At 39.6% G+C, this 14,663-nt stretch overlaps 1 protein-coding gene across 11 annotated transcripts in view; it reads right to left on the minus strand.

The window, feature by feature from the left end:
- Nucleotides 1-14,663, minus strand: part of ube3c (ubiquitin protein ligase E3C) — a 194,879-nt gene that overhangs the window by 154,764 nt on the left and 25,452 nt on the right. For 8 of the 11 annotated variants that reach the window (XM_069914737.1, XM_069914740.1, XM_069914739.1 and 5 more), the window contains exons 3-6: nt 13,993-14,046; nt 5,640-5,714; nt 3,757-3,903; nt 2,401-2,516 (exon numbers count right to left, since the gene is read on the minus strand). In XM_069914737.1, coding sequence (XP_069770838.1) covers nt 2,401-2,516; nt 3,757-3,903; nt 5,640-5,714; nt 13,993-14,046 — 392 coding nt within the window. Of the gene's footprint in view, nt 1-2,400; nt 2,517-3,756; nt 3,904-5,639; nt 5,715-7,996; nt 8,124-13,992; nt 14,047-14,663 lie in introns of those variants that run through there. The other 3 variants (XM_069914741.1, XM_069914744.1, XM_069914747.1) reach the window with 3 other exon arrangements.

Below are 14,663 nucleotides of genomic sequence, written 5' to 3' on the forward strand. Positions count from 1 at the left end.
AAATTCCTCATTACAGTTAATGAAAAATATCTGCAATATTAATTACCATCAAAGTTGATTAGGTTTTGAGGGTCTAAAATATTTTGGAAACTATGATCAAAATTGGTTATTCATCTAATTGCTTTAATAAAATCTTATTTTGAAATGCTTCGACTCCTTGTTGGGATAAATCAACTATTCTTCACTTAATGGTCATCCTTCAAGTGGAAGCCGAGATCATACATACAAAAACAGGGCAATCTAGCAATGGGAAGTCTATATTCATTTCATATTCACATCAAAATTAATTGTTGTTTAAACTGAACCAGTGGATTTCTAAATAGAAGAAATTATGAACAATTATCATTTTGGCTTGATACAGAAATGCTGACAAAACAAACAATAAAAGGAATTAATATTAGAAATGCTACCAAAGTTAATAAAATTTTAAAATTAATCAATCCTAAGCATCTGATGATCTCAATCCCAAAAATTTGAAAAGAATAAAAATAAGGTTTGGATGTATATATTGTAGATGGTTCCTACTTATATAATCCTTCTTTGTGGTAGTGGAGAGTTTGTACTCAGATTGGAGGTCTGTGACCAGTGGTGTGCTGCAAGGATCGGTGCTGGGCCCACTGTTTGTCATCTCCAGCAACAATCTGGATGAGAGCATAGCATTGCAAGTTTGCAGATGATACCAAAAATGGTGGACCAGTGAAGATCATACTGGATCTCAATCAGTGATATGGGCCAAGGAATGAAACTTATCAGTCAGGGGACTGAATACAAGAGTTAGGACATCATGCTTATAACAGCACAAGATGTTTGTGAGACTCTACTTCATATATTATGTGCAGTTCTGGTCATCCTGCCATAGGAAGGCTGTCATTCAGCTGGACATGGTGCATAAAGAAAAAAAAATCACAAGTATGTTACGCAACTGGAGAGCTTGAGTTATGAGAGATTGAATTGACTGGGACTGTTTTACCTGGACTGTAGTAGGCTGAGAAGTATATTAAATTATTTCAGGCATAAACATAATGAAAGATCAATCTTTTTCCCAGGATAGGGAAATTCAAAGCTAAGAGGGCATAGACTTAAGGCAAGAGGGGGAAGATTTAAAGGGGACACTATCATTTTTCCTCAGAGTGGTGGATTTATTAAAGGTGCTGCCATTTGAATTAGTAGAGGTAGGTACAATTACATTTAAAATATATTTGGACAAGTACATGGATGAGATGGTTTAAGGAACATGGGAAAAACATAGATAAATGGTACCACCTCTCAGACAGGCAACTTAGTCCACATGGACAAGTTGGGATAAAGGGCTATTGACTATAGACAATAGGAGCTGGAGTAGGCCCTTCGGCCCGTCGAGCCAGCACCGCCATTTTACAGATCATGGCTGATCACTACCATCAGTACCCTTTTCCAGCCTTATCCCCATAACCCTTAACTCCTTTGCCCACTAGAGTCTTATCTAACTCTCTTTTGAACATAATCAGCGAATCTGCCTCTACCACCCTCCGTGGCAGAGCATTCCACAGATTCACACTTCTCTGGGTAAAAAAATGTTTTCTCATCTCCGTCCTAAAGGGCCTACCCTGTATTCTTAAACTATGCCCTCTAGTCCTCGTCTCCCCCATCATTGGGAACAAGTAATCCGACTTCACCCTGTCTATCCCCCTGATGATTTTGTATACCTCAATCATGTCCCCCCTCATCCTTCTAAACTCCATCGGATACAAGTCCAGTTTTTCTAGCCTTTCAGCATATGTCAACCCCGCCATAACTAAGGCTATAACTAAGGCTATGACAATCTGAGTAGAAAGAAAATAGAGAACTGCAGATTTGTTCACATGCAGGAATGGTAGGAAAAGGCTGAAATCTATGCTAAAGGATGCAATATCAAGAAACTGAATATGATATAAAAAAAAAGAAACTGAATATGATGAAGAGGAACTTTACATTTGACTTATTTCCTAGTTATTTGAGGCTCGATCAGCTGAGTATATGAAGTGTCAATCAGAGGATGTGACTTGAATTTTCAGAGCGCTTTTGATTCAGTCTCTCAGACTTCCAACTATTAATTTTTTTCTTTCCCCAGATGTTGCCTGACCAAATGAGCTTTTTCAGCATCTGCAGCTTTTGGCTTCCTAATCTGATCAGCCTTGGTCAAGAAGGCCCATTTCTCATGGTCATCTGCATATTATGGTGCTCAAGTTTATAAATGTGGATTCAATCAAGCATTAATTAAAATTAAGAAAGAATTACCTGCTCAACATCTGTCAGCTAATATATTACAAAAGATTAAATTTATGCATTCTCTCAGTCTACATCTCAAGTTCCCATTTCTCAATAAGCTCCTTATGACAATATCGACAACACACTAGTGCAGATGTCATTAAAAAAGCTTACCTGCAACATAAACCCAGTAAGCGCTTTATTTGATACAAGCATATTTGTTTGTTAGAATCAACTAACTGTATCACATACAAAGCACTATGTTTAACCAAATTTTGACATATCCATGTCTGAAAGAAAAGGGAAAATTAGTCACTTTACATATTGCACAGGATATTTTGATATAAATCATCCACAAGATGGCACTGCCACTTGCCATGCCAGCATTTAACATGAACCCTTAATTTTTCATTAAAATATTTTATTCACAAAGCTTGCAAATCTACAGTACAATCCTGTCATTATCAACAATAAGTTGTTGATAATTAACATTAGTAATTACATTTCTACAAGATGCACATTGTATCAGTGTGACATTAATTTTCTTTCAAGTCATTCTATTAACTGCAAATGCAATAGTTTTAAAACAACATGCAATGGCAATGGCAGTAGGACCTTAAACTTTGACCTTTTCTCAGAGATTCTGCGGTGGCTCCATGTTGTCCTGGAATTCAAAATGTGCAGGACTGTAATATTCAGAGTGGACAACCCTCTGTGGTGAAAGGTCATCAAGATTTGGGCGGACCCAAATGAGTCTTTAACGGAGTTCATTTTCCAACAGCAGCTGATATTTGTCACTGAATGTGCCCCAAGGATAAGTCATACAGAGCAGAGTTCTGTGTTACACAGCTATTTGGGATGTACCGCATCTTTCCACATTATCTGGGGAAAATGTGCTTTTTAGAATGCCTGCACTTAATTACTCTTAAAGGGGCATATTCCATGGGCTTAATGAAGGTGGATGTTGACTGGCTGGCCTGGATATGATGGGTGGAATGGCTTGTCCTCATGCGGTATGGTCTATTATTACGCTTCTGAGACTTAAGTAATCCCAATATTCATTCAGTTTCTCGGTTATTTCTACAGAGTGAAGGAGAAGACAGGAAAGCAACCGTGATTACAGGACTGGTCTGTGCTGCAATTAGACTGTTCTTTTTAACACCAGCACTATCCTCACTGATTCATACTATAAAGTTAAGCAAAGTAGGATCTATGCATCTTAAGTAAAATATTCAAGGTTTTTTTTAATGGCCTTTAAGAGTATCAAGGGTGGGGGGGGTGGGGGTTCCTCAAGTTAATGGCAGAATTGTGAAAACCAGTGGATTTGCAATAATTTTATGTTCCAACATTTGCATTACATTAAATGTCTTCTGAATCTGAAGTGGTAAATTCCACCCCAAAAAGGTACAACTAGCAACTTAGTGAAAAGATCAAAACAGAATGAGATAGACCATGATCACAAAATAGTCAAATGCTTTGCAGCTATACAAATCAAGTAGTTGATTGCAACGGGATATTTTTTCCTCTTACCAATCTTTCCAAATCTTCATTTTGTTTGTAAAAAAATAAGAGCTTCCTTATTGAAAGTGTCAAATTATACCCATCACTGATGGAAAATTTTCCACCTGCTTGTGCTATAGAGACACAATGATCAAATTCACTTCGCTGTATTGTATGCTGCAAGCAAAATTTTAAAAATTAGAATTGTATTTTCAGAAAAATAGAATCCATTTACTGCAGCTTCCAAATATTTGTTGAAATTGGTCTTTTACTTCCTTCAATAACCACTTTAATATATAACCATCCTTCTAATATTTTATAAACCAAAAATATCACCATCTTGATCAATCATACATTTAACATTCTATTTGTGGCACAAAGATAAAAAATGGCTTACAATTCCATGAGCCAATTTTCCAGAAAAATCACTGCATTCAAAGAAATAGTCAATGCATTTCAAAGGTAATCAATCTTTTCAAGACATTTGATTGTAAGACTAATCTGAAGATATGCATGAAAATTTTACAAATACAACAAATTGGTGATCCCATTGCACAAGTTAATAAATTTTCAAGTCTCTTCAAATATAGTTTTTTTTTAATTTTAAATATAAATATACATAGTAAACTCTCCAATATTAAAATGTGTATATTTTTTAAAACTTTTTCTTACAAAAAACAAACACTACCTTCCCCCACCCCTTTCGTAATACAAGTCCACACACTATCAGGGCTCACCTTTATATTAACCAAACAAAATTCTATATGGGAAGTCACTTGTATTTATACTACAGCAGCATCTGTTATTGTCCTTTTTATTATTGTAGTTGCAATTGAGCCCCTATATGATCCATATATGGCTGCCATATCTCAATAAATATGTCATATTTGTTATTTAAGTTATATGTAATTTTTTTTCCGTAAGTACACAACTATTCATCTCTGCAGTCCATTGTGCTAGATGTAGAGGAGAGTCAGATTTCCAAGTAATTGCAATACATTTCTTAGCCATTGCTAAGGCTATGTTAAAAAGTGAAATTTGGGATTTAGCTGATTTATTGCTTATTTCAAGAACGTTACCCAAAAGATAAAGCTCTGGGTCACCCTTGAAGGCCACCCCCTGTTATCTTGGTTACTATTTTGGAAATATCCTGCCAAAAAGGTCTCATCTTCACACACGACCACGTAGCACGTAAAAATGTTCCTATTTCTGTCCATCTCCAATATTTCAGACTTTAATCTACGCAACTTCTGTGATGTAAGATACAATTGGATATTATATTGAACTAATCCGTATCTTGCATTTATAATTGATGTTATGCTATCCAAACACCTATCAGTTCAACATCTTTCCATTATTGCAACGTGAAGATCTGACTCCCAACTCTCTCTCTCTCAAACTCTGTAAACCTGGTTTTGCACTTTCAACTGGAGAGCACAGTACATCTTAGTTATAAATTTAGGTGTATTCCCCTGCCAATCATTCGTTCCATTTCTCGAATTTCAAATGGGGCTAAATTTGGCCCCCATATTTCTCTTAGGAACTATCTTAGCTGGAGAAAACAAAAAAAAATACCCATTAGCAACTCCATATTTATTTCTTAATTGTTCAAAAGACACAAGAGATCCCGCCACATAATAATCATCAATATATCTTATTCCTTTGTCAAATCAGGAATTCAATATTTTTTGTTGCCCAGATCCATGGGCAGCAACACATTTTTTAAATAATGGTGTTCTTCGTGATATCCCTGCTTTTTTTTCCCCCATACACTCATTTATTTCTTGCCATATGCTAATCATATGTATTAATATTAGGTTATCCGTCTTTTTTGTTATTAACTTAACATTCCACTTAAAATAAAGTCCTTCGCTGTCCCTCAAGGATTGTGTAATTTAATTTCTGTGACATACTTGCTGTTTTCTGTCCCTATATCCTCGTAGGAAGGACTGAATAATAACTGCGTTCCTCTGCCTTCGTCTTTCTTCCTAAAAAGAAAAAAAGTTTTAACAAGGGAATCTCTCAATTTTGCAGTTTTCAACAACCAGTTCCTCACAAGGAATGGAAAGTGAGCAGAATTTACACACCATTAGCAAAGCTTCAAGCAAAGGTACCTAATAATGAAAATGTTCAAATATTATTGCATAGTTGGGGGAAGACAAAACTGCAAATGGTGGAAATCCCAAAAACAAAATCCTCAGTACTAGCAAATCTGACATTTCAAGGACCCTTCGCCAGATTTAGAAATGTGAGAACACGTGCCTTTAAGTTGCAAAGGAGAGGAGAGCGGGAATGTCTGTGATAGGGTGGAAACCAAGGCTGTGGAAGTATCAATTTTAAAAACTACGATTGGAGACAAAAGAGAAATGAAACAAATTAAAACAAAGGTATAGCAACATCCATAGCTTGGTGGAATAGGGGTGTAGTGAAGACATAGAGAGAAAGAGTAGCACTAGAAATTGTAAAATCAATACTCAATGCTCACGGCTGTACAATACCCAGAGAGGAAAAAAAGGTGCTGCTCCTCAATGATACTAGGATTCATTACAGCAAAATAGGATACCTAAATGGGAGTGGAACAAAGAATTTAAAAAATGACAAAAACCTCAACTTTCAGGATCACCCTTACAGATTGAACATTTTTATATGGGTGACCATATGGGTACACACTATGATACTACTGCAAAACAACAAATGTTGTGACTTGTTCATGACAATAAATTCCGATTCTGACCAATGTTTGTATCTTCTGCATACCATCCATATAGTCAAGGGACCTTGGAGAGGTTCCATTCGACCAATCATGATGAAAACTTGTTGTTTAGAGAATGAAAAGGATTGGGATGAAGGGGTTTATTTGCTTTTATTTGCAATGAAGGAGTATGTCCAAGAATCATTTGGTTTTAGTCCATTCGAGTTATTTTTTGAACGTGAGGTGAGAAGTCCTTTAATGTTATTAAATGAACAGTGGGTTAATAACGATGTGCATTTAAATTTGTTGGATTATGTCTTTAAATTTAAGAATCAGTTTTGTAAAGCTTGTGAATAAATTCCGATTCTGACCAACGTTTTGGGTCCGAGCCTTTCATCAAGATATGAGCAGAAAGCAGGCGGGCCCCTGAATAAAAAGGTCGAGGTGCAAGAGGGAAGGAGAGGAGGCAGGTGGGGTGGAGGAGGGGCACAGGCTAACAGACAAGAGTTCAGACAAGGTTGAGTGAATTATCAATAGTGGTTCTGATGCGAACTCACAGTTAAGGAAGACATCTTAAAGGAACAGGTATGGAAAGTTTCAGAGCAAATACAGTGGGCACCACTTGTACTTTGATTATAATCTTCAGTGCCCTGGATTAATTTAGGTTCAGGGATGATAATATGTTGACTAATTTTTACAACACTTTGTTTTCTTTCATTTGCTTTGGAATGGAACATGAACTCTCCACTCAGTGGTTCCATTAATTTCCTCCACTGAGTGGGTCCATTAATTTCATAATGTATAGCAATTCTTGAAAACAATCACAATGTTTGGGGGCTCAGTTACAGTATATACTTTGAATGGGGCATCCTATAATAGCAGCTTCAACAACAGAATAATCACTCAATGTGCACAAATTCCAATTGCAATTCTGACCTCATTTGGTTGTTTTCATTCAAGTCTTTGTTGTGAAAATTAAAGGGATTTATAAAAATACAAAAGATAGTTTGAGCAGACAGACCATCATTTTCCATTTATTTTGTACATGATAAGATGTTCACAATTACTTTCTATTCCTACCTTGGTACTTCAATATAGCAGGAAGTGCAAGTTAGTCAGATTCCCTGACCTAAACAGTGGTTCTTCACTAAAGATTGGACACATTTATTTCAACAGCTTCCACAGGGAAGCTGGACGGGATGACAACTGCAAGATTTTTTGTATTCCTTGACAACTTGTTCCGCTCACCCTCCAGTTGAAATTCTCATCAAAGATGATGTTCATTTCATGTACTTTCCCCCAAATGTGACTTCTTTAGGTCAATGAAGAGTGAATATAAAAACACATACTGTCAGCAGTGAACAGAGGTTTCGGTGTGGCAGGTTTCCAAAAGGAGTTTAGCATAAAGGATGCCATTTCTGCTGTTACCAACGCTTGGAACACAGTGACTAAAGACACAGTTGTTCATGCCTGGCACAATCTCTGGCCTGCAACTATATTCATTGATGATGAACAAAGTGGTGATTTTGAAGGATTCTGTGTGTCAGGTGAGAAAAAAATATTGTGAGACCTCCTTACGTATGCAAAGGATACATGTTCAGAGTCTGTCAGTAAGCCGGAAGAAGTGGATATTGAAGAAGTTTTTAACATCGATAAGGAAGCTCCAGTTGTTCATTCACTCTCTGATGGTGAAATAGTTGAAAATGTTCTGCACCAAGGTGAGCGCGAAGAAGATGACTTAGTTAACACTCCAGAAAAAGTGTCTAAAGATGACATAGTGAAATGGACTTATTGAAGGACTTGAGCAGCGTGCATTCATAACAGAACAAGAAATCATGTCAGTTTATAAAATCAAAAAGAGGCTTCTAAGACAAAAATCATTGTTAATGAGGCAGACGACACTGGAGGAAACGATTGAAAAAGTCATTGAGGAGATTTACTAATGTTTGGTGCTGCATTTATCAGAGATCAAGTTGTTTTTTTGGTACATATTAAACATTATTTCATGCTCGAAACCCTGTTGTTTTTTTTTTGTTGTTGTTTAACCACTGATACAAATATTCTGTTGATGATACTGAGCTGCTTCAAGTTAATAACCAAAACAAATGTCCAGTCCCAAGCATTTCAGATATGGGGAAATGTACTGTGGTAGAGATTTCTACATGTTTTCTACCATCTTTTCTAAATTTCAAATCCAATATTCTAAGCGAATGGTACCCTGATTCAAGATTCTCTAATCTAAACATAGTCTGTCTAGTTCTCCTAGAATCTAATAGCTCTTCTTTCAAACTCCAGTAAACGTGGGTCTAATCATCCAATCTCCTCGTACATCAGCCTTCCATTGAAGGTACAGTCTAATCAACCTCCATTGTATTCCCCCCATGTCAAGAACAAAACTGCATGCAAAATTCTATATGGGATCTCACCAAGGCACTGCTGCAGCAAGACATCTTTAAGTCTTCTTGGAATGAAAATCAAATATTTGCCTTTCTAATTGCTCACTGTATCTGAATATTTAATTTCAGTGAGTGGTATACAAGGGTACACAAATCTTGTTCCACCTTCCTTTTCCCTAATCAATCATTCAATTTATAATTGCTCTGCTTTTAGAAATAACCTCACAATGTTTTTGCATTAAAAAGCTTATGTCATGCATTGGCCTGCTCTATAAAATCACAATGGACCCTTGGCATCCTCCTCACTGGTCTTGTTTCCTCCATCTTCAACCCAGTCAATCCCACCTTTGTGTCTTTTGCAAACTCAAAGATGTTACAGTTAATTATTGATGTACATTGCTAACAGCTATGGCGAAAACGCTGGTCCCTGCTTCACCCCACGAGTCCTGTTGTCTAGTGCAGTACTGTAAAAGACCCATTTAGTTCTCATCAATTCAATACACAAATTATGGACTTATGAATTAGGAAAAAGCCAAATTTTAAATGTATTTGTTCCAACAATTATCAGATATCAAGGAAAGATGAAAAATCAATAAAAGATAAAAACAATTTTAGAATCTATTTTAGTGAACAAATTTGTTGACACCTCTGCATTCTGAAATTATAAGATGGAATGACTGAGATGGATATTTGCCTTATTGTAGCGTTCGCGCTGCGCAAGCATGGAGAAGAAAGACACACAAAAAACCTTGGAAAATGAGACTAGTTTATTGCTCTGGCTGTCGCACTTATACAGCCCCGCATTAACAGAGTGCTGGCCTCGGATTGGCTGGCATTCCAGCGGAGGACACCTGTTGTAACAGCTGGTGTCACCTCGGGTCCATGCAGTTGCTGCATTCGTCAGCCATTTTGCGGGCCAGTCTGTGTCTCCATTCATGGGCCACTACACGAACCCCCACCCCCGCCCCCTGCAGAACCGGCAACCGGGCCATTGTCCGTAGCCTTGGGCGGTCTGCCCTACAGCGCAGGGGAGGAGATTGGCTCATTACAGTCCAAATATGCCAGTTTCAGGCAGTCGATGGTAAAAATCTCCTCCTTATCGCCGATGTCGAAGATGAAGATGGAACCGTTGCCCCTGACGACCCCATAGGGCACCTCATAGGATCGTTGTGGGGGCAGTCAGTGTGTGTGCCCCTTCTCACGAATATGTACTGACAAGTCTAAGCCCAACCCCGGAAGTACTTGAAGGTTGCCGCGAGGTCTACCAGGCATTTATCGGGGCCAGGAACTCACCGGAAATGATCAAAGGTGAGTCCATCTCCACCACGGAGGCATTAAAGTACTCATTCAGTGCAGTACGAATCCCAACAGGATCCAAGGCAGTTCATCCACCCAGTAGAGACCTTTGAGCCAGGCCACAAAGGCTGCCTTCAGGTGCCTGTGAAACTGCTCCACCAACCATTGGCCTGCTAGTGATACGCCGTGGTGTGGTGGAGCTATGTTCCCAAAAAGTTAGCCAGTGCTGCCCAGAGCCCAGAGGTGAATTGTGCCTCCCTGTCAAGGTTAGGTGCTCTGGGATCCCAAATCTGGACATCCATATGTTGATGAGTAAGCTGGTGTAGGTTTCTGTGGTGGTATCAGTCAGCGGGTCCGCCTCCAGCCACCTCATGGGATATCTGTCAGACATGGTGGCCTCGTTAAGGTGGTGGCAGTCACCGCATGGTCTCCAACCCCCTGCTGATTTGGGCACTATGTGGAGGCGTTGGCCCAGGGACTGTCGAAGTGCCACACAATTCCCAGATCTTCCATTTTCTTAAACTCCACCTTCGCTAGGCTGAGCTTTTCAGGAGGGAGTTGATGCACCCTGGCGTGGAGCGGGGGCCCCCCTCGGTCAGTTCACAGTGCCTTACCCCATGCTTTGACTCAGCCACGGAGAACTGTGGTGCCACTATTGAGAGGAACTCCATCAGGATCCAGGTGAATTCATTGTCCAAAAGTGTTATAGAATCCAGGTGAAGGGTGGGTAGCTCTTCTTCCCCCAGACGCAGAGTCTGAAAAGCTCTGGCGTGCACCAAAAAACATTGCTTGAGGTTGACAAGCAAGCAGTGGGCCCGAAGGAAGAAGCCCCCAGGACTGGTTGCACTACTGCACGAGGGCAAAGGTCCACGTAAAGGGGCTTTTGCCAAAACAAAGGGGAATGATCCGGGTCCCAAAGGTCTGAATGGAGAAGCTATTGGCTGTCCTCAGTGCTGGGCCCTGCTTATTATTGCGGGTGTCGAGTCCTGTGGGGGGATAGGACGCTTAACTCAGCGCCAGTTGTCGACCAGGAAATGCCTGCCTGATAAGGAGTGCCAGACTTTGTAAAAGAAGCTATCACGTGGGCCAACCACCAAAGCCATCAACGACGGTTGGCCAGGGTGATTCCTGGAAATCCACTGGGTCGGCGTCATTGACAGGCCTCCGCACCCCATCGCTGATGATAGTATCATAGCTGTCCTGAGGTATTAACTTGCCTCTCCGCTGGTCTTGATCATGTGGGGCTTGCTGATGTGGTCTACGATGACGCTAGTGTCCTTCTTCGCTCTCCAGAGCATGTCCGCCTTGCCGTAAAGACCTCATCCATAAGCAAGAGTTGGATACAGGATAGAGGAATATGGGGATATGGGGAGAAGGCAGGTAGGTGGAGTTAGGTCATAAATTAGATCAGCCATGATCGTATTGAATGGCGGAGCAGGCTCGATGGGACATTTTTGGCCTACTCCTGTTCCTACTTCCTATGTTCCTATATCCTCGGGCAACTGCTCCAGAGATCTGTTCAAAGAGCAGGCAAGGTTTGTGGCCCTCGGTTAGAGCGAGCATCTCACTTATTAGGGCAGACGGGGCCCTGACCCCAATCCGTCCATATGCGGCAATCGGGCAGCGCGATCGCGCCGGGAGAGCCAGAAAGTGTGAATTAACAGCTCTTTAAGGGCCTTGCATTTGCCTTGCTCTGGAGGCTGTCGTAGGAAGTCTATGACCCTTGCCGCTGTGTCCTGATCTAGGGTGCTAACAATGGAGAAGTAGCTGGTGTTGTCAGCAGCAATGTGCCAAAGTTGGAACTGAGCCTTGGCCTGCTCAAACCACACGTGTGGCTGGGACACCCAAAACGTTGGGAGCCTGAATGAGACTGCGTGGATGGTCACTGGCTCTGCTTAATCCATTATCTTGATCTATCATCTTCGGGTCCAACTGCCGGTTGGACCTATCAGGATCACCAGTGTAACATCTGCGCTACATGAGCATTGAGAAGAATGACACGCACACAAAAACCTTGGAGAACGAGACTGGTTTATTGCTCTGCCTCTCACACTTATATAAGCCCCAGGCACTGACATCAGGGCTCTGCTTCATCAGAGCGCCGGTCTGGGATTGGCCGGCTTCCTGTCAGAGATCCCCATCTTCCTGCCCCCAGGTCTGCATGGTTGCCACGTTTGTCGGCTACATCATAATCATTAGTTTCAAAACCTCATCCACAAATACCAACAACCCCATATTTTTGACTTGTAGAAAGATCTTGCTTTCCACTGTATACCAGCCCTCTAATTTATTGACATTAATTGCATGCATAGCCTTAGGATACCAAAACCACTAAGATATTTTAACCTTTATAGTTATAATTCCTGTCAATGCAAGTCTTCATCAATGCAATTTAACTTTGATGAATATCAATGCAGATGACAAAATAGTGGAAGCTTGCTTTGAACACAAAAAATATTTCCGATCTCTTGGGCTGAAATACATTCCATATATTGAATGAACTGCAACTCAGTACAGCTTTACCAAAACCACTGGTCGCTTCAATAAACCAAGGTAAGCACTTCAATTGTGTCATAAAACAGCATTTTATTATACTCAAGGCTAAAGATATTCTGCGCTCATTTATTGGAATTTTCTTTCTGGTCACGGAGTATTCAGTGATGACATGAGTTAAAAGTGGAAAGGGCTCGTGATGGGTTGCCCAGAAATTAAAGTATCATCACTTTTCTTCCTGAAAAGTCAGAATCCTAAAATTATACTTTACTTTTTTAAAAATCCAAATTATCTAAAGTGCCACCATTTTCTTTAAAAAAAAATCAAAATGGTTAAAATATTCAGCATCTTTTATTTTAAAACAAAAGAGTTGACAGTAAAATCTGAATATGTAATCTAATTGAGAAAAACTTTATATTTGAAATTATGGTGAGCTAATAATGTTAAAGAGAATGTTTTATGAAAACAAAAGTCCATGCATAAATGTTTCCAATTGCACAATGTTGTAGTTTTCAGTGATTTAAAACAAATTCAAGATCATAAAAGATAGGAGCAGAATAAGAGCATTTGGGCCATCAAATTTGTTCCACCATTCAAATCATGGCTAATATTCTCCATTTCAACCCCATTTTCCTGCTTTCTCCCGATAATCAAGAACCCATCAACCTCCACTTTAAACCTCCCCAATGGCTTAGCTTCCATCTGAGGCAAAGAATACCACAGATTCACTATCTTCTGGCTGAAGAAATTTCTTATCTCTGTTCCAAAGGGACATACTTTTTTTTAAAAAAACAGAGGCTCTGCCCTCTTGTCCCAGACTCTCACGCTAAAGGAAATATTGTTTTCCACATCCACACAATCCAGCCCTTTTAATGTTTAATATGTTTCAATAAGATTTCACACACACCCCACCCCCCACCACTCACCCCCTTCTAAACTCTAGGAAGAAGCATCCCAGGCCTTATTTATACTCTCATCCCCACGATCATTCTCTTAAACATTCACTGGACCCTCTCCAATACCAGCACATCCTTCCTTAGATATGGGGCCCAAAACTGCTCACAATATTTCTTATGTGGTCTGACCAATGCCTTATAAAGCCTCAGCATCAGATCTTTGATTTTATATTCCAAAATGAATATTAACATTGTCTTTGCTTTCCTTGCTACCAACTCAACCTTCAAATTCACCTTGAGGGAATCCTGCACAAGGATCCATTCTGAATATTTTCATTATCACCAACTTCATTATTCCTTCTGCCCAAGTGCATGACCATAGACTTTGTTTTTCATCTGCCATTTCCTTCCTCATTTTCCCAACATATTCAAGTCCCTCTGCAGACTTGGTGCTTCCTCAACACCACCCATCTTCACATCAACTACAAATTACCTCTCGCTTTCGTCTTTCTTCTTGGGTTCGGTGCAGCAACGAAGCTTTTTCTTCCTTCAAAATAAAAAAAAGATTTTTTTTTAAATTAATAACTCTGCAAATAACTCTGTCCCTTTGCAGTTTACCAATCTGTGTACAATAAACAACCCTTCAACAGTTTAAAACTAGAGAAGGCCATTCAAATTATTTTATACACTTTTTAAGAGTGATCCAGATAGGCTTTGCATGTTACCTTAAGATGGAGAACAATTTTAATAGTTCAATTACTTACTGGAACTTCCTTCTATTGTAAAGCAAAACACAAATATTATTAAAATACAAGTTACCACATTTGAGAATAAACAAGTTAAGGGAATATTTCAGATGGCTTCACCATTCAGACTGGATCAGAATTCAGATTCAGGAAAACGGAGAGGGTGCAGCGTGTGTGTTTTCATTAATACTGGGTGGTGCATGGACATTGGGATTACGTCAACCTCCTGCTCTACTGCACCATTCAATTAAATGCAGACCCTTCTATCTTTCCCAAGAGTTCTCATCAGTTGATTCTCAACTAAGTTTATATCATTCCTGATGTCGATGACAAACAGGCACTTGGAGAGCTGTATGATGTAGTCAATAAACAAGACGGCTCAACTGGACCCACTACAAATCTTAGTCAGAGACTTTAA

Source organism: Narcine bancroftii, chromosome 1 (assembly GCF_036971445.1).
Source record: "Narcine bancroftii isolate sNarBan1 chromosome 1, sNarBan1.hap1, whole genome shotgun sequence".
In the NCBI taxonomy this organism is placed as follows: domain Eukaryota; kingdom Metazoa; phylum Chordata; class Chondrichthyes; order Torpediniformes; family Narcinidae; genus Narcine; species Narcine bancroftii.